General features: G+C 46.3%; 1 protein-coding gene across 3 annotated transcripts in view; it reads right to left on the bottom strand.

Annotated features, from left to right (window-relative positions):
• The window catches only part of BACH2 (BTB domain and CNC homolog 2), a 197,049-nt gene that overhangs the window by 8,824 nt on the left and 168,076 nt on the right, over nt 1-20,149 (bottom strand). For all 3 annotated transcript variants that reach the window (XM_040597406.1, XM_040597407.1, XM_040597408.1), the window contains 2 exons: nt 15,253-16,797; nt 5,460-5,666 (listed from right to left, as the gene is read on the bottom strand). In XM_040597406.1, the coding sequence (XP_040453340.1) occupies nt 5,460-5,666; nt 15,253-16,797 (1,752 nt within the window). The remainder of the gene's footprint in view (nt 1-5,459; nt 5,667-15,252; nt 16,798-20,149) is intronic.

The following is a 20,149-nucleotide window of genomic DNA, read 5'->3' as shown; positions in this document are numbered from 1 at the left end:
GATCAGGTATTGTGTGAAGTCAACTGGAGTTTCATTGCTGGTTTTCCTAAGAGTAAAAGTAAGCTCTTGAAGCACACCACCTGCCTGGAGAGTGTACATATGAGTGGAGGGCAGGAGCGCTTCAGAGGCAAAGTTAAAGCTGCCTAAATTTAATTTTGCAGCTTTATACTCTTGTACACCCTGTGACTGTCTTTTTTACGAATGCCCTTTTTCATAACAATGCACCAGATTCCACAGAATCACAGAATCATTTAGGTTGGAAAAGAACTTTAAGTTCATCAAGTCCAGCTGTTAACCTAGCACTGCCAAGTCCACCACTGAAACCGCTAAGCACCACATCTGCACATCTTTTAAATACCTCCAGGGATGGGGACTCAACCGCGTCCCTGGGCAGCCTGTTCCAATGCTTCAGCACTCTTTCAGGGAAGAAATTTTTCCTGACATCCAATCTAAACCTTCCCTGGTGAACCTTGAGGCCATTTCCTCTCATCCTACCGCTTGTTACCTGGGAGAAGAGACCGACCCCCACCTGCCTACACCCTCCCTTCAGGCAGCTGTAGAGAGCAGTAAGGTCCCCCCTCAGCCTCCTTCCCTCCAGGCTAAACACCCCCAGTTCCCCCAGCTGCTGCTCATCAGACTTGTGCTCCAGACCCTTCCCCAGCCCCGTTGCCCTTCCCTGGACACGCTCCAGCCCCTCAGTGTCTGTCTGGCAGTGAGGGGCCCAAACCTGAACCCAGGGTTTGAGGGGCAGCCTCACCAGTGCCCAGTACAGGGGGACAGTCACTGCCCTGGTCCTGCTGGCCACACTGTGTCTGACACAAGCCAGGATGCTGTCGGCCCCCTTGGCCACCCGGGCACACTGCTGGCTCATGTTCAGCTGGCTGTTGACCAGCACCCCCAGGGCCTTTCCCCCAGGCAGTTCCCAGCCACCCTTCCCCAGGCCTGTGGCGCTGCCTGGGGCTGGTGTGACCCAGGTGCAGGACTCTGCACTTCTGCTTGTTAAACTTCATACAACTGGCCTTGGCCCCATCGATCCAGCCTGTCCAGACCCCCCGCAGAGCCTTCCTGCCCGCAAGCAGATCAACACTCCCCCCCAACCAGGTGTCATCTGCAAACTTACTGAGGGTGCACTCGATCCGCTTGTACAGATCACCAATAAAGACATTAAACAGGACTGGCCCCAGTGCTGAGCCCTGGGGAACACCACTTGTGACTGGCCACCAACTGGAGTTAACTCCATTCACCACCTTCAGACTTGGCCATCCAGCCAGATTTTTTACCCAGCACAGAGTGCACCCATCCAAGCCATGAGCAGCCAGTTTCCCCAGGAGAACGCTGTGGGAAACGGTGTCAAAGGCTTTACTAAAGCCCATGTAGACAACATGCACAGCCTTTCCCTCATCACGAAGCAGGCTACCTTGTCATAGAAGGAGATCAGGTTACTCAAGCAAGACCTGCTTTTCATAAACCCCTGCTGGCTGGGCCTGATCCCCTGGTTGTCCTGTACACGCTGCATGATGGCACTCCAAGTTGATCTGCTCTAGAACCTTCCCTAGCACTGAGGTCAGGCTGACAGGTTCCCTGGATCCTCCTTCTGGCTCTTCTTGTAGATGGGTGTCACGTTTGTTAACTTCCAGTCAGCTGGGACCTCCCCAGTCAGCCAGGGCTGCTGGTCCATGACTGAAGGTGGCTCAGTGAGCAGTTCTGCCAGCTCCCTCAGTACTCTTGGGTGGAATCTATCCAGCCCATAGACTTGTGTGTGTCTAAGTGGTGTAGCAGGTCACTGACCATTTTCCCTTGGAGTACGAGGGCTTTGTTCTGATCTTCATCCCTGTTTTCCAGCTCAGGGGGCGGTACCCAGAGAACAACTGGTCTTACCGTTAAAGACCGAGGCAAAGAAGGCACTAAGTACCTCGGCCTTTTCCTCATCCTTTGGCGCTGTTTCCTCCCACATCCAATAAAAGATGGAGATTCTCTTTAGACCTCCTTTTGTGAGTAATGTATTCATAGAAACATTTTTAATTGTCTTTTATGGCAGTAGCCAGATTAAGCTCTAGTTGGGCTTGGCCCTTTTAATTCTCTCCCTGCATAACCTCATGACATCCTTGTAAGTCCTCCTGAGTTGTCTGCCCCTTCTTCCACAAGTCATAAATTTTCCTTTTTTCCTGAGTTCCAACCAAAGTTCTCTGTTCCGCCAGGCTGGTTTTCTTCCCTGCTGGCTTCTCCTTTGGCACATGGGCATGGCCTGCTCCTGCACCTTTGAGATTTCCTTCTGCAAGAACGCCCAGCCTTCCTGGACTCCTTTGTCCTTCAGGGCTGCCTCCCAAGGGACTCTTCTGTCCACCAGGCTCCGAAACAGGCCAAAGTCTGCCCTCTGCAAGCCCAAGGCAGCAGTTCCGCTGACCCCCCCTCCTTAGTTCTCCAAGAATCAAAACCTCTATAATTCTGTGATCGCTGTGCCCAAGATGGCCTCCAACCATCACACCACCCACAAGTCCTTCTCTGTTCACGAACAGCAGGTCCAGCGGGGTGCTTCCCTAGTTGGCTCCCTCACGACACATCACTACATACTGAAGGACAGCTTGCTAAATAGAAGCTTCAACATTTATTTTGAAGAATCTTAAAGGGTTTTTGATTCCTGAAATTCAGCAGGGATCAGGCCCACCAGGTCACTCATATGCCTTTCATTCATTTCCCTGTGATGTGTGTGTGTGCTGGGGAGAGAAGAGGACTTAAAAAATGTATTTTGCCTACACACGGTTGGTTATGTTCAACAATAACGATAATGCCACAGGATTACGTAAAGCAAATGAACCCAAATTAATTTCCAAGTGAAGCCTACAGCTATCAGGCTGAAGCCTCCCTTGCTGCTAGTCCAGCCCTTAAGAGTGCTGCCCCTGGTGCTCTGCCCTGGAGAGCGACAGACATGCACTCTCCATCATCAGCTCGGTGTAGAGGGATGGGCATGTGCAGCCAAGGCGGGACCAGCTTCTCCTGACAACCTGGACGAGGAGCTGCTCTTTCACCCTGCAGAACCTCTGACTCACCCTGCAGCACTGCGGATTATGCTTGGTGCGGAAAGCAGTTGCTCACTATTTTATTTATCTTTGATGTTTTGTTTGTTTTGCATCACTGGAGCACTACTCTGAACAATGTTTTGATTTTCATTTCTTTCCCCCCCCCAGGGCTTCAGCAGCACAGCATCTGAAGGCTTCACAAGCCTTGATGATTTAAGCCTCCTAACCAGCTTGTGGGGTCAGTGTCACCTCCCTGTTGCAGACGGGAAGCAGACAGGCACAGGCAGTAAGCAAGTAACCCCAAGTCATGTGGCTTTCTGCCATTTGTGAGGTGACAGTAACTCAGCTTCTTCCAACAGATCCCTGCATCCTTCACACTGCTTTTGCTACAGCTTGTGCAGAGAATGAAGTACAACAAAGCCCACACTTAAGGACACTTTCAACATGCAACCTGTTATGACAAGAACAAGAAGTACCCCTTCCCCAGACCCACCAAGTACAACCTACAAACAAGCATGTTTTAAATGTGCACATAGACATTTAAATCAAAGACTCCAAATAACCTTTCATTTTCATGGAAGCTGGGTACACAGAGATCTCAGTAAGGAAATCAGCTTCAGCTCCTTTTGTTCTATCTGTGTTAATGAATTGATTATCACTCAAACCCTTGGATATTCAAAGGCTGGGTTTAATGCTGGACTCCTAAATCTATGCTGCATAATGCAATTAAACTGTCCAGTACTACATGCTGCACACCCAGGCTTCTTCTAACAGCTGAACTGGGAATATTGCATTATTTTTGATACCTCAGAAAGCTTTTAGGACTTTTAAACAGATAAGGAGGTGCTAACTCATTTTGAAGTATTGCATTTCTCCTGCCGAATGACACACTGTAGACATGCTTTCCTCCATGACCCTTGTCTCAAGCTTTTTTTTTTGTCGTGTACCAGCTTGCTTTCTCAATGGGCAAGGGTTGTCACGGGAAAAGGAGCAGGGCCTTGAGACCACAGGGGCACTGTCATAAAGGAGGGGAGTTTTTTCAGATAAGGTACTTATACTAAAGCTAAGATGTCTACGTTTGGCACTGCTCTCCAGGTGATGTTGTTTAGTGATGGAGAGGAACAGGCACTTCTGCTGCAGGATGAGACAAATAAGACTTGATAGGTATCTACTTCATTGACTATGAAGGAAACCAGGACAACTAGCTCCATCAGAGGTGTCTATATTGTAGACATCTGTGTTTAGCCACCCAAGCCACACCTGAGTTGTCCATACCATGACTGAAAGAGAGGAATTTCCCAACCTGCCATTTAACCTTGCTCCAGTCACCTCGCTCCCTTAGATTAAAATGTGGTAGCACCTCACTGACACTTTAGCACACAGGAGACCTGTCCCCAGACGTGCTCTGGCCGCGGAGTGAGGCATGTTTTGCTCTCTTCTCTGCAGCAGACTACTGTCAGACACAGGTCAAGGAGGGTTGGGCCAAACCAACAGTTGCCACCTGAACCTGGGGCATGGGAACAGGCCTTTTGTGTTAAATAGTCCTTGAATCATGGGAGGGGTTCCGTCCACAGTACATCAGGAGTGTCAGAGGGAAGAAGACAGCAGAACCAAGGAGGAACAGACCTTAGCCATCTCACTGACCTACACTAAGGGGTGCCCGCTTGTCTGGATATTCACATTCCTGGCTTTTCACTTCCCTTGCCGTTTCTGCCATTTTCTCAGCGAATGAAAGAGCTGAAGAAAAGGCTTAAAGAGCTGAAACATCCTGAAAACGCTAAGCTGCCTTCCAGCACACCAAAGAGACAGAAAATCTCTATGTAGGGATGAAGCTGACCCTGCCATATCACACTACTGTTCGGACCAGACAACCTCTGAAGCTATCTTCATACTTATCTCTTTTGAGCACTCCACAAATCCCTGACCAACCTATTTTTATGGTGGTTAAGGATGGAAATGGGCCTCAGATGAGGAAATACCTTTGTGGATGCACTGTAAGTACCAGGGGTAAGTTATTTGTGGATGCACTGTCCAGGGGTAAGTTATTTGTGGATGCACTGTAAGTACCAGGAGTAAGTTGAACTGCAAGAAGGGAGCTGGGATACAGGCTTCCCTCCTCTTCCAACTCACCCAACAATCTGCTCTTGAGGTATCAAAACAAGCAGATATCTAGGCCTCATTCCACTGGAATTTTGTGTGTGTATATAACACAAATATGTGTGTATAATATATTATACACACAGACACTCTAAATATTTTTGTATATTAAATTTTCACACACATACTAAAATATTTTTGTATATTAAATTTTCATACTAGTGGCTCTGCTTACTTACATACAAACTGACTGAACCCACTAAACCCTGGACAGGAACTGCTGTCAGCGCACTGCTAGCTGTGACACGAGGGCGAGCAGACCCAAGATGAGAGCAGGCAACTCACCAACTTGCGGATTTCACATTCTAGGTTCTGAATACAGTCCAGTTTCCTCTTGCGGCAGCGCTGAGCTGCAATTCGGTTCTTGCTGCGCCGGCGGACATCGTGGATGAACTCGAGCTGCTCTGAGGTTAGCTTGTGCATCTTTATCATCATCTGGAAATCATTCCTTGGAAGATCTGTGATTTGATCAACAGGAAAAGGAAGTTTCACCTAAACCAAACAAATACAAGACAAGAGCAAAGAGTCATAATTTGATTGCTGAATGCAAACCAGACAACAACCAGTAGAAGGACAATTACCTATGCTGCCGCCCCCTAAATAAACAACACACCAAGTTTTACACTGAGAAAGTTTTTAACACTCCCTTGTGGCACATTGTGGAGGTCCAGCTGGTAAGGGTCAGACTATAATTGTACTGAAATAGCAATCTGGACGAATCCCAGGTAAAAATTTCATCTTTCTAAGAAGCTCTAGTAACAGATTTCCTTGCATTAAAAGAAGGCTCCATCCACTAAAAGTCATGGCCTTTTGGAGACAGTGAAGTACCTTGCTGCTATTAACTTCAAACTAGTTTCAAGGAACAGGCTATTATTGCAGCAGGAAACCTGTCTCTGCATGGCTTGCAGGACTAAAGTTTGATTAGGTGTGAGGTTAAAAATGCAACCTGACACCTCAAGTGGATGAAAAATACCGTATCGCAATTAGGAAAGGTCTCCTACCCAGCTTTTCAACTGAGCAGTATACCATATAAGAAGAAAGGGTCAGAGGAGTGCGATGCTAAAATACATGCATTTTGAAACAAACCAGTATTTGCTGACAATCTAATATTTCTGTAGATTGAAGAGCACTCTGGTTGCATTTCTTGAAATAAACCCCAAACACTCTAAAGCCTCAGTTACTTGCAATAAAACATTTTTCCTCTGGGCCATGAACTGCCATCCTGTTTTGACTGTAGACCATGCAACAGTATCTCCAGGTTCTGACTTCAGGAATTCCAACCACCTTCTCAACTCCTACTGATTATTCATTAAAGCAAAGTAAAACAAAAAGCTTCTGCCAGCTTGGAGCAATGAACACATACTATCTGAAAACAAGGAGAATGGCAGGTGTACTCAAAGACTTCTGTTAGCTTTTTTTCCCCAAACTGATCGGCTTGCTCAAATCAAAGTGAGCATCTCTCCCTTACAAACCTTGCCTCACTTGTAGCTTGAGACTAATAACATGACTATCAAAAAAAATAACGTTCCTCGGTGGACTGTGTGTTTGGTGGTCATACAAGAGTCAGTTGACAAAGCTGAAGGAGATGACAACTGAGTAACTCCATTGCCCTCTTTTCTTTTTTTGAGTCATACCCACACTGCCCAAACGATGGCAGTAAATTTCTACATTTCTGTCCCCGTCCGGTACAATCCAGCCTTTCCAACAAGGAGACTATTCTGCGTGCAGGCTACCGAAGAAGATACGACTTAAATTGCTCCAGCAACGCAAAAGATATGGGTGGAAAAGGTTTTTTTAATATATATATATATATATATATATATATTTGAGATATATATATGTATGTGTGTGTATATATGTATGTGTGTGTATATATATATATACACTTTGATATAGAAAACATGGTCATCATCTTCAAATGGTGCACTTTAATTATTTGGAGATAAAGAAAATAACAGCATAGATTAGAAATAAATGACTTTCATCGGAGAGCTGAGTTTGATTATGCAGAACAGTTTGCTGAGGACACATGTACACACAGCAGTGGCCTCTGGCACTGGCAGTCATGGACCCTCACCAGGCAAGAGGACCTGCCGATAACTAGCTCCGCACCTTGTTTATAAGCTTGCGTTTTCTTGTGTTCTGTCACTGCTCTGTGCGTGTGTCCAAGCCTGGGCCAGAAATTCAGTGCAAACACCTCCACACCCTTTCAGACAGTTTCATGCCCTGAACATTGCCCCTCTGCCCCACGTGTCCAGGCATCGCTTTGTAACATGCTACTTAACAGGTCAATTTAAACCAGCAAGAAACACCAAACACTGCCCCAGTCCCCCGCTTGTACACACAAAGGCTGACCTTAGGCAAGGTGATGTGGACTACCTTGTTTACAGACTGCTAACCAGTGACATGAAACCTGTTTGAGTTCCCTTCCTTAGCCTTTGGACGGTCAACATAAACTTGGTGTCACCTGCTTTTCTCTCAAGCTTCAGCCAGTGTCTGAAAATGAAAACATCTGTGCTTTCCTCTGAAAGACACCACTGTTCTTCACTGCAAAAAATGTTCTTTCACGTTCCCAGTTTTTTCCTTATTTTCTTAAGTCCAAAGTGAAAAGTGATGTTAACTTTATTTCTCCCTCCCTCTTCCTTTCAAAACATACTTACTTGCAAGGAGATGTGCTTGCAGCTGGAATGGGAATGAAAGGGAAGCAACTTAAATCTGTCAGGTAGAAGTCGTTGAAGGGAAATAGGAAAATAAATAGAAACAGATTCACAGGGGAAAAAAACCCCAAACAACAGATTGAAAATAAAATCATCTACACAGCAGGCCAGAGACTGCTATCAGTAAATCCCGCATAATCCCACTCTGTCATAGGCAGCACAGCACAGGATTAAAAATGTGAAAGGGAGAGTGGAAGTGAGTCAGACTCGTTTCCTTCACCATTCACAGCATTTTTATTGCCCGTCTCCCTCTACGAAATTAGCTGTCAACTGAAAAAATAAAAAAACCACCAAGCTTTTGGCATGGACACAGTGAATAACTGCATGGGGTACTGCTGCAGTGAGAGGCTAACGGTGTTTTACACCAGCACAGGGCAAGACTCTCAGCTGGTATTTATCATAACAGAGTGGTAAGTCAATTTGCAAGAGCTGAGGACTGTGCCATGGGTGGGATTCGTCTGACCCACTTAAAGCTGTCTGAAATGATGGGTTGGGACTAGCTACTGTCTAGGTCCCTGCTGTTGGCATCAAGGCCAGAGAGGCCTTCGGACTGCAAAGCACCCTGCATGGCTTCTCCCTCCTCCCGGCTGCAGAAAGAGCTGAGATAAGACTTAGGGAAGATGCTGCATCTTACAGTATCTAAGGTAGGTGAGAGAAACCTTACAAGAGATGTCTGAAAAAGATCTAAGATGTGTAAGATAAATCCAGCAAGCATGTTTTCTTGTAAACTTCTCTTGTTGATAACTATGAATTTTGTACAGGAAATGACTCTGTACTCTTTGGTTTGTACTATTTCAAATTAGAAATGCAAGCAGGATCTCTGCTCCTTCCAGGAGTTACTCCAGCCAGAGCTAATCTCAGAGAGCTCTAAAATCTTCCCTGTCAGCACAATCACTCTTTCCCTGCATTTTTACAGCAACAGCAGAAGCTCTGTTTCTGCAACACAACAGATAAACCGGCACTTCCCACTACGGCTGCAGCCTCTACCGCCACCGGCTCTAGCTGATAAACCCCTGAGAGATCAGCCAGCCCACCCTGGTGAAAAAGAAAACTTACGACTTTGTGGCATTTACCCCCTCGTATTAGCATTAGGATGCCAGTGCAAATGTCATTGCTTTGAGCAGCTAAGTAACAGCACTGATCTAGACAGACAGGGAGAGCCCTTGACTAAGCACACGAAAGGCCCATATATAATCAATTAATTCCTTCAAGCTTCACTAGTTAGTGCCAGCTTGGATCATACGCCAGTTACTGCTGTGCTGCTCACTTACTGTACTAGTTACTGCTACTGCTGCTCTCCTCACTCTCTTTTTCTTTGGAATAAAGGACTAAGGCCCTGTTATTTACTCACCTTAAAATATAAATGCCAAGTGTTGGGAATTTCCTTATCTTATAAGTAACATTAGCTTTTTCACTCCTTTATATCTAAAATTTCAACATCATCTTCCTTGAGCTGCCAAGTCCTAGTAGAGACAATGAACTTGCCAAGCCTGGCTTAACATCACAGTAACTAAAAGTGTTCATCTATTATACATAAGAAAAAGTCATCATTATGTATTGGGCATGGGAGGGTGGAACTCACGGTACCAGCCTGACCTTTATAAATGGTTTAAAATCTTGGTCAGGTGCTCCAGAGTTGAAAGAAATAAAACTGTTGCCTTAATGCCCATAAAATGAAAGCCAGTTATTGAAAGCTTCGGACACTTAAAATTGCTCAGCCCTTGGAAAGCTCTCAGGATCCGCCCAAGCAATTTAGCACAGGGGCTGAAAAATATCAATGTTTTTTTAATGTAGAAATGGGCAATTTCCTCCAGATAGAAGAGCCCAACACATTAATGCTGCTATTCCTAGTATCTTCCTCAGTATGCAAGTCTGTCTTCTACAAACACTCAGGAAAAAATTCATCCCAGGACAGGAACTGAGGTGTGTCCACTTGTGTTAGGGACCCGATTGCCCACACGCTAGTTCAGGCACCACTTGTGGCCCCACAGAATAGGGACCTACCTGATTTCACTCGGACAGATGCTAACTATGAAGCACAAAGCCAAGGGGCCACACTTAGTGTGAGAGGGAGGACAGGCAGGATGCGCTCTAGTGGCACAGGTGAAGACTTCAAAACACCTCTTCTTTTCAGGTGTCAATCATACCATGATGGCAGAGGACTGCAAGAGGAGAACAGTGAGCCAAACAGCAAAGATCTACCATTTGTGTCAACAAACCAGGTCTGAAATGGCCTTGATCAGCAGGTCCCACTGCAAACGGCCTGTCTGATATGTCACGACACAACTGATGGCCACATAGTTGCTCAGGGTCAACTCCAGCCTCCCCTCCTGAGGGCCATGAGAGGTGTTTGGGTCAGCAAATGCTGTCTGAGAGGGCACCGCTATGCACTTAGTGGAGGCAGCCTGGGCAACCTTTTGATTTGCCACCTGCCTCAAAGAACTGGCAGAAGGGGCTAGTGCCATGGCTGAGGGCTGTAATCCAACAATCAGGAGACTGTTGGATGGACAGGGTTCTCATCCTTTAGCCCATGAATTGGACCTGTGTTCAGATCACACACTGCCAGTGCTTAAAATGCTGAGCTGACCTCCTCCTATTCACCACTTGCATTGTCCCCAGCTTCCAGACCTTCAAATGGCACAACAATACAATACCCCTGCCCATAAACAGGCTTTTCCAAGACCCGGGATAGCTCAGAAACCCCAAAAGAAGCCATAGGAGCATTTGAGAGCGGCAGATCAGGCAGTGAAATGAGGGGGGATAAACTGCAGTATTTCTCTGAAAAATCTGCTTTTGCAGGAAAAAAATGAAGAACTAGAGAGTCAGTCCCTCAAGACCTCCAGCAAGGTCTTCAGCTCAGGGCGTAACAGAAATGATTGCAGGCTGCAATGAAATAAGACAGCGTCTAAAAGGACTTTCCTGAAATTTCAAACTTGTAATGGAAAACTCTCAGTGTTGTAATCCAGTAATTCTCTGCTACCAGCATGGACACCACTCCAGCTGGAGAAAGGAAAGAAAACAAAACTGCCATGGAGTTTATCTCGCAAAACCGATGTTTGACGACACTCCATTTAACCAGATGTTGCCAAACACAATTCCCAGTGCTCTGCTGATGCACTGAGGATCCTGATCAGAACATCCACCACAGAGGAATGCGGAGAGTAACTTTCTCATTTTCAAATTAGTAAACCTAGTAAGATCAGGCAAGCTGGGGTGACCAATCCCCAAATTCTGGGGCGGAACTATATAAAAAAGCAAGTTAACACCTTGACATGTATTTTTCTTGGTTGTCCTTCTTTCTACATATTACTTTTAACTAAGTTGAAATATTAAGAGCAAAGAAGGCTCGGGTTAGGTAACTCAGCACTGCTCCAGCAGACTTCTGTTAGAACAGCTTCGGTTTACCCCCTTTTACTGGGGCTTTAATACTTTGCTAAGCATCAGCAGATGAACAGAGAAAGGGCGGCTGCCTATTGCTTACCACGGAGGGCTCTGGACTCTCACTGAAGGTTATTTGCCTACAATATCTTCAGTGTTCCAATTGCATTCGCTTTGCCTTTACGAGCATTTCCTTTGAAAAGTAAGTCTCTAAACCAGGTGGGAAATTCTTTTGAAAGACACATTTAATGCAATTCTCTAGATAGTAATAGTTCTTGGAAAACTCCACCTCTTACCTCCTCCTACCCTTGTTTATTCTTCTCCTAAGATAACTCAATCATCAAATTAGATCGAGCTGAGATTTTTTTAACTGGTTTAGTAGTATAATATTTTTACAAGTTTTCTAGCAGAAAAAACCCCATAGATACTTGCTGAAGGAGTATCAAGAAAGTAGGTAGTGCTGAAGTTTCTGTTCCTAAGTAGGTTAACAGATTGACAGACTACTTCCTTCTCAACAATTCATTATTTCAGGGCTTATTGTTTTGTTGTTGCTATTTTAAGCAGGATTGTCAGAACCTGCCTGCAAGCACTGAGCATAAGTATTCGCTCTAGTATTATATGCCAATAACTGATTTGAACAACCTGTTGGGGCCTAAGGGAGCTGGGTGAAAAAAGGAACACAAACTGTTAATATATTTCTTTAAAGTCCCAGCAGCTCAAGTAACAGCCCTGTTCCTGCAACTCCGTAAGACGGGAACAACCCATTTGCTGCTTCTGTCACAAAACCTTAAGAAAGGGAAATCTCAGAAAATTCTGGGTGGCTCCCTTAACAGGAAGGAAAATGAAAGGCAAATACATCCCAGCGAGCAGTTAAGAGCAGTGTTACAGGGACGGCCACCTCCTCGGACACTTGTGACTGCAGTCTGCACCCCCTGTGGGGCGGGGAGGCCGGCCATGGAGAGGGGTCACTTGCACCCACCCAGCACTCATGCCAAGCCCTAGCACTCCTTTGGCACTGAGCAACTTGGGCACGTCCTCCTGAACGGCATCTGTCTGTGGGAAAGCAGAGTGCCTGAAAATAAGCAGAGAGAAGAAACTTTTCACCTACTTCTCACACAATCAATACACTGGCAAATGATGCTTTGTGACATTACTTCTGGAAAAGACGGCACTCTGGGACCCAAATCAAGACCAACAGAGTCCGAATTCCAGGGGAACTGAGCAGCCCCATGAGATAACCAAGGGTCAGAGTCCATCAGGCTTATTCCCATCAGGCCATCCCACCCAAACCAAAGCCCACCTGTAGCTCAAGAGCCTGCGTGGCTGCTCTCCAGAGGGGTGAGTGCCTGCATGTCATCCCCAGCTATCTTATCAGGTGCTTTTTGAAGAGAAGTCCAGCAAACACTGTGTGATCTGATATGGCAGGGGGCAAGGGACCCCATCTGGAAAGTCATCAGGACAGCAAGGGCAAACTGACAATTTCAGGAATGGAGAAAGATTGCCATGCAGCTTGCAGGAAGGTGAAGAACAGAAAGCAGCCCTTTTCAGACTGCTGTGAGTCTCTCCTGCTGTTCTAATGGCAGCCAAATTGCTAAAAGTAGGTAGAGCGACTTACACAAGAACTTCCTGCTGCTATTAGAGATTTTCTGCTGCCTGGTTTAACATATTTTTCACTGAGGTTTCTACAGCAGCAGACCTTCAAGGATTGCAGGACATACACCCCAAGTCGCTGTATAAACATGGCATTGTTTAATGAGGCTGCAATGTCCTTTCTCGTATTGGTAACAACCTTTACAAATGCATTTTTCAGAAAAAAATCTAGTGTGCTCTGTTTACCCGTAGTTTGTTCAGAATAAGTGCAGTGCAGCCTCACGGAGCATTGATTTCCTCACCACATTTTTAATGCCTAGCAGTCCTAATCAAAATGCCCTGACAAAAAAAAAAAAAAAAAAAAAAAAAAAAAAGCAAAAAAAAAAAAGCACCTTATCAGCAGTCCCAGGGAGTAAACTTGCTCACCACAGTGCAGAAAATCCTCCCGGGAGGAAACCAGCAGCAAACCCTCCCTACCTTTGCCCAGAGCCGGAGAGGTCTGCCTGCCGGCACAGCAAGGTGGCTTCCCGCAACCCACCCACTGTCTCCTCTTGGGAATGTCCCTCCTCTCATCCACAGCCTCCTGCACACATTCACGTAATTATTTTTTTTTTCCAGGAAACCACCACCAGTCCCCTATAACCTTCTCATTTGACTCTTCTGGGCTTGTGTCTGCTGCAGCATCTCCACACAATTAGCCAATTATGACAGCTAATTAATCACCTAACCCCAAAAGGCCAACCTCCTGCCCTCTTCGCTGCCTCGTGCTGCTCATTAGCCCTTGCTGAGCAAGCAGCGCACGTGGGTGGAGACCCGATACTCTTCCCAGTCGCACTCCCTGCTCCCTTCCACCGCTTGTAAATTTAGGCAGGACTTCACCAAGTAACGTTGGTGTGGCCCAGCAGATCAGTTCTGTTGTAGGGCTTCCCAAATGAGGTCCCATGCAGCCTCCCGAGGAGATTCCTCTCCCTTCTGCGTTGTCCCCAGCTCAGGACATGGGGACAAACAAAAACTGTCCTCTCAAAACCACTGGTACAGCACGACAGGGATTAGGACACCACAGGCTCCCTTCCTGCTCTTCAGCCCTTCCTCAGAGCTAAGCAACCAGCCAAGGGAACCAACCACATCTGTCTGAAAAGGTGTCTTCCAGAGCCTGGGATGTAGTTGGAATAAGGATTAAGGGATAAAATGAAGTTCAGTTTTTTTTATCCCTAGCCCACAACTATGCCCACCTGGTTTTGAACTGGGCACTCACAGCGTGTGAACCCCCCAAGCTTGCACTCGCTGCTCCCCATGCTGAAGCACGAGCTCTCAGTGGAGCATAGAGGAGCCAGATACGCGATTTCACCTAGATGCTCTCCAGGTCATGTGGTTTCCCAATGAAACTCTATGAAAACATCCAGTCTTTTTTTTTTTTTCAGTTTCTGGGCTCCACAACACATCCCCATGATTTAAGTCTTCCCTCAAACCGGTGACTTCACACAGGCAGTTTATTCGATCACAATTAGCCAGTTATCACCACAGCATCTCCAGCTGGCCCATCTCTTAGTTTTAGAGCAGACCCTCTTTCTCGTCCCTCTTGGGGGATTGCTGCATTCAGTTCACAGCTTGCTCTTCAGCGCCAGACCACCCCCTTGCCATTCTCCTAACAGTCCTGGAAATTAAAAGGATAACTTCTCTTTGAAACCAATTATGCAACAGCTGCAAGAGCTCACCACCAAAAAAAGAGGTCACGGGCAGGAAACACCATCTTGGTTGTCACTTAATGGAGGTGACACCCGTTACCTGCGTGTGCAACACACACACACACACACACACACACACCCTACACAGAGGGAAGATGACTTGTGTACCATTCCCACAGCTGAGGGTGGCCAGCTATGCAACTGTTCAAGTCATTTCAACCTCTTTCTCCTCCCACTCTGTCTGTCTCCTCTACTCAGCTGTTAGCAACGTGCAGCAGGGGCTCTTCCAGCAGGCTGCCTGACCCCTCGTGTCGCTCCAGGGTGCTCAAACACACCAGCAGCAGCAACAAGGGGAGCTGGAACCCCCTCTGCAAATTAAGGATGAGCAACGGTGCTTTGTGCTGCGCAGGTGGGTGAGGGAGGGAAGAGGGCAGGACACTGCTAGCAGACTCCTAAGCACATCAATTAGCAGTTTGCTGTTGTCCCATACCCAAATTCTGATAAGCACCAAACACCTCGTAGGTCAAGCAGACCTATTTACGTGAAGTCAACCATGTGCACGCAGCTGACAAGGGAATAAACAGAAGTTACTCTTGGGCTCTATAAACAAAGAAAGTGCTGGGGAAATGCCAAGTCATTTGAGAGAATCAAGGAGCGATTAATTGGGTCACGACAACTGCGATATATGTACTTATCTTAAATCCCTACCTCATGCCCTCTGTCTTGCACAGGACATGATTCACTGTCTGCTTCTGAGAATGACCCAGACTCATCGCTGGAGTTTGTTCCATAGGATGGCTCACATTTAATCTGGGCTCGGACTGGGTTGTACAATCCATCCCCCACCACACCGGGCTCCTGGTGCTCGGGCGCCAGGAATCGGGGGCCTTGGGAGCAAGGGGAAGAGGAGAGCTCGCAAAGACGCAGACTGCAGGGAGAGCCGCCGCTGCCGTCCTCTGCGTACGAGTAGGAAGAGCATGAGCTGGAAGTCCTGGTTCTGGTTTCCAAAGGAGGAGAACGAGGGCAAACTTTAATTGGCACTGGACAGCTCGTGTTCGGCCGCATCCTTCCCGGCAAGTGATCAGCTGTCAGTCCACTGTGCGAATAGGTCTGAGAGCTGGGGAGAGACTGGCTACCGCCAGCCCACAGACCCTTTGGCACAGTCTCAGTGAGGTCTTTGTCCAAGCTGCTCACACCAGAATATGAATGCACCGAAGTGTTTACTTGGTCACAAGCATTTGAAGAGAATATAACACTCCTCCTGTCCAGCTCCCCTTCTTGCTTACAGAGAGTTTCAAAGCCAGGCCCCCTGAGTGGTGATCCCACTGTGAAGTTGGAAGCATCCTTCTGCATGGCATGGGACTGTCCATAGTTCCCTGTGAAAGGGATGTAATCAGTTTTGTGGTCACCCTGAGTTGTCCCTTTTTCAAAAGGGCATGCTGGACTCCTGCCAAAGTGCTGTTGGGAAGTGCTGGGGAAGCCAACCAAATCTATGCTTTTTGTTCTGTTGAAGAAAGACCGCAAGCAAGAAGGAGAGGACCCACTTTTCGGCCTGTCAACGCAAGTGGGGCTTGGCTGTTTCCTGTCCATTTCAACATCCCCTTCTTTATCCCTGATGTCAGGTTCATCTCCAGACAGGCAAAGCGTGATGCTTTCTTCATCGTTCTCTTCATTCTGAGGCTCGCTTTTTATCTGCCCCATAGCAAGTCCTGATTTGAGGCCATTTCCAGAACTCTCTTCGCTGAATGTGCTTGCAAAACCTGAGGTACTGATGTGTGATGTGTTGTAGACATTCTTGGTACAAGCAAGCTGGTATTTCTTGTATCTGGGGTACCGTGTTACTGCATCTTTGTCCAAATTGTCCTTGCTGTCTCTCAGCATGTCAGAGTCAGGCAGCATCCCTTCGCCTTTGTCTGCTCCAGCAACAGTGGTTTCAAAATTGAACGGCTCTTGGTGCACCCTCTCTCTTGGGCAAGATATTTTTGACGTCTCCGATTCCATTGTCTCCTCCTCATCTCCATCTGAGTTCTCCTCATCGTGCATGCGCTGACAGGTGGTATCTTTTTTGCACAGGAACAGGCCATCTTCGTTGTTCAGCAGTTGTGTCTGAAGGAAGCTGAAGCAGGAGTCCTCCAGGTTGTGCATGCGCAGGAATTCAGCGCAGTGGATGACCTCCTGGATGTTTTCTCTGCTGAGTAAGAGCTTAGCAGTGTAGGCAAACTGTAACAATGGACCAAATCCCCTGACAGTGACCTGGAAAAAAAGAGAGGGAAATTGCCAGTGTTACCATCAGCTCATGCTATCATCCCAAATCCTTCATCTCGCTGTCAGACAACCTAGCAGATAGAGCACCCAGAGAGAAATACTGCTCAGTACCAGTTATTTTTCTACCATGCCAGCAATGATGCTACATCCAGTAACTAGCACTGCTCCCTTTATGTTGCTTCTGTACATCACTGTACAGGTTGCGCTGAGCACTATTTTTCCCAGGTATCTTGAAGACCTATTAACTAAGCCTCTGCTCTAATAAAAGACTGAAAAAATCAGACTGGTGTGGACACTGCTGATTCTTGAAATGGATCTTATTTAACTGTGATGCAGCACACTTCCATGAAAGTACCAGTTCAATTTTGATTCTTCTGCCCTGATGGAAGGGCTGGTGAACAGTGGTTTCAACCTTAAGATACCATTTAAATCCCAAAAGTGTTTTGGGAAGGAAACATTTAATATTACAGCAAAATTCAACAGAAAATACCCTTTTGCCTCTTTGAAGAGCAAACCGGTTTCTTTTTTCTTCTCAAACTTTTGCAAGCCATTGCTGAATAAATAAGAGGTAAGTACTGACTGCACAGCTCTTTCCTCCCTCCCATGGAGATTATTCTCCTCATGCTGTTCCTGATTTTAGCGAGTCTAAGGCAGCTAACAGGAAAGAAATCCATATTCATAGTTCAATTGATAAAAATCACTCCGAGTCTCACCTCAGTACTTAATTTTCCACCATTTTATTTGTAGAAAGAGTAACAACTGTTTCCAGGAGACTGATCTCCAACCAACTGTTCCAGGTCTGAGTTATGCACCACTATTCATCCTTTTTTCTCATTGTACCAACTACATTTTACATCACATATCCTATACAAAAAAATGCACACTTCTCCCCCACCCTGATTTTTTTAAAGTGGTATCTTCACACATTACTATCAAATAACTTGCTAAGACACATAGTAAACTATACATACCGTTTATTTTTTGACCGAAAATGCACCGGCACTAACTTGCATTGCATTTTTTCCCCCAATGGGCAGGAAAAAGAGGTCTACTCTTCATGAAGCAATGAGAGGTGGCTTTAAAACCAGGGCTCACCATCAAGGATAAAGGCTTCTCCATAAGAAGAAGATTCAGTGGTTTGGCCACTAAGCTGGGATTTGGGAGACCATAACTCAATTTCCCATTGCACCAACCACCTTCTACATGACCCTGGCAAGTCACTTCAGTCTCAATTCACCACGACACCTTCTTGCCTTGCTTGCAAGTAGTATTCCCAAATCTGAGTTCCTTGTGCTCTGCATACCAAGGAAAAGCATCTCGATAGGACTGAGAGCAGCCAAACACCTGCATGCCTGTGTGAGGTCGGCATGCACAGTCTGCAACCTCCTTCTGGCTGTAGGCATCTTCGGTAGATGTTCCCAGTTCAATTTCTTCTTTTAAAACAAAGAAGAGAGAAAGCACTACTGTCCCCCTTTTGTAAAATGGCCTAAAAATCAGAAGAGGGACCTAGAAAGTAGGAAACCAGGCCCCTTCCTCAGGCTGTGGGGATTAATTTCCCAGCTCCTCGGAAGGATATCCTACCCAGTAGGTATGGGATACCCTGAAGGTGAGCTGTTCTTCCCTGTCCTTCCAATTGAATTAATGCCACTGAGCAAGAAGCTGTTCAAGAGTTTGGTGAGACATCAGACCATGGATTTGTGATGGTCTTATTTGTGATTAGCATAAATGAGTGAATAATTTGGTTCATCCCAATAAAAAGCCTACAAATGGCCTCACTGTCTTTGATGATGTGGTAGAGCTCACAGATTTTTATAGAAAATCCTGACTTCCAGAAAAAAGCCTTTTTTATTCATAGATCTATACTTGTGATGCTGGATTATGAAGATAGCACAAGTGGTGCAGACTTTGATGGAGAGAAAAATATTTTAAAACACCTCTAAAATTTCTCCCAGTAGCTTTTCCATACATAATATAACTGCTGTATCTGCTATTTTAAGAAACAGTGCATTTTCACGCACATACTTACACACTTGCACATTCCTGTTTTACAATATGCCTCTGGCACAGAATTGCCTAGATTCACAGCCGGCTATTAAACTGACTCTGCTTTATCAGTGTTACACTTTCTGCCTATTTGTTAGATTATCAGCTCAGTAAAAGCATATCTACATTTTATCTATGCAGCATGATTAACAAAATTGCTTGGGAACTTAATAAGCTACTCACAGGCCAATGTTTCTCTTTGATAAGATCATCAGTGTGGGGGCTTACATATTCCTACACATCTTGTAAGCTCCACAGCAGCATAGGTCTGTAGGAGCAGCCATAAACACCGTCTGGGGTTTTTGGGTCCCTTCTGACAAGCAGGAACCCTGGAGCACAAACCCAGCTCTCCCGGCAGTTGTGGCGCTTGGCCACTAGGTGGGACGGCTGGAAAGCAAATAATTCCCTGTGCTGGGCCAGGGCTTCACCTGCCTGCTGCTGCCCCAGCGCAGGCACCCCGCAGAGCCTCCGACTGACTCATGCCATCCCGCAGCAAAGGCTGTCTCCCACGCTGACTCAGGTTTTTGCTCCCAGTAAGCCACCACGACAACAAACAGCAGCAAACAACAGCTGTTACAGCTGCTCTGCACTGGATGTATCAGAAGCAGAGCCTAAGACTGCGCTGTGGGCTCCCCAGGATGCCCAGCAGATGCCTCAAGTGAAGGATGATGAAAATACTGGCCAAACGTGTGCCCTGACTTCCTTACAAGATTTTACCCAGCGACACGACTTTCCTTGCTCTCAGATCCAAAGGGGGAAATTTTCTTTTCAAGCACCCGGTGCTTGTCGTTGCTCTCAGAGAGGAACCTTTCAAGGGCCCAGCGCTTGAAACTGCATAAACAATAACTTTGGTAACAAATGGATACAAAGCTTGCTGCCAAGTGTGAAAGCCAGTGCAATCTCTGCCGCCTGAAGCTGTCCAAATATTGATTTGACTCCCGTGGTGGGTCCCCTGTCTCAGCCTCATCAGCTTTGGGGACCACTCGCATCTGATGTATTCTGGCAGGAAGGCTGGTATTGAGGAGCTGGAGCGTGGCTATGAGCATTGCACGCTAGGAAAGAAAAGGCTTCAAAGCTGCACGTATTACCATCACACATGCATTTCTGTAGGAAGAGGTAAGAACAGTCTTTTAAAATTATTTGACCTGACTGATGCATTCCAGTGAAAACAGTTAGTGAAACCAAGTTGATCCGTGTTTACAGGAGGAAACAGATCATTTCTCTGATATAACAGTCTCCATTTACAAGTGAAAGAGACCTTTGCTGGATGGGTAAAACACATGCCAGCAACAATCTC

This window comes from Falco naumanni, chromosome 6, assembly GCF_017639655.2.
Source record: "Falco naumanni isolate bFalNau1 chromosome 6, bFalNau1.pat, whole genome shotgun sequence".
In the NCBI taxonomy this organism is placed as follows: Eukaryota; Metazoa; Chordata; class Aves; order Falconiformes; family Falconidae; genus Falco; species Falco naumanni.
The sequence above is the reverse complement of the archived record's forward strand: the minus strand, read 5'-3'. Positions and strand labels throughout refer to the sequence as shown.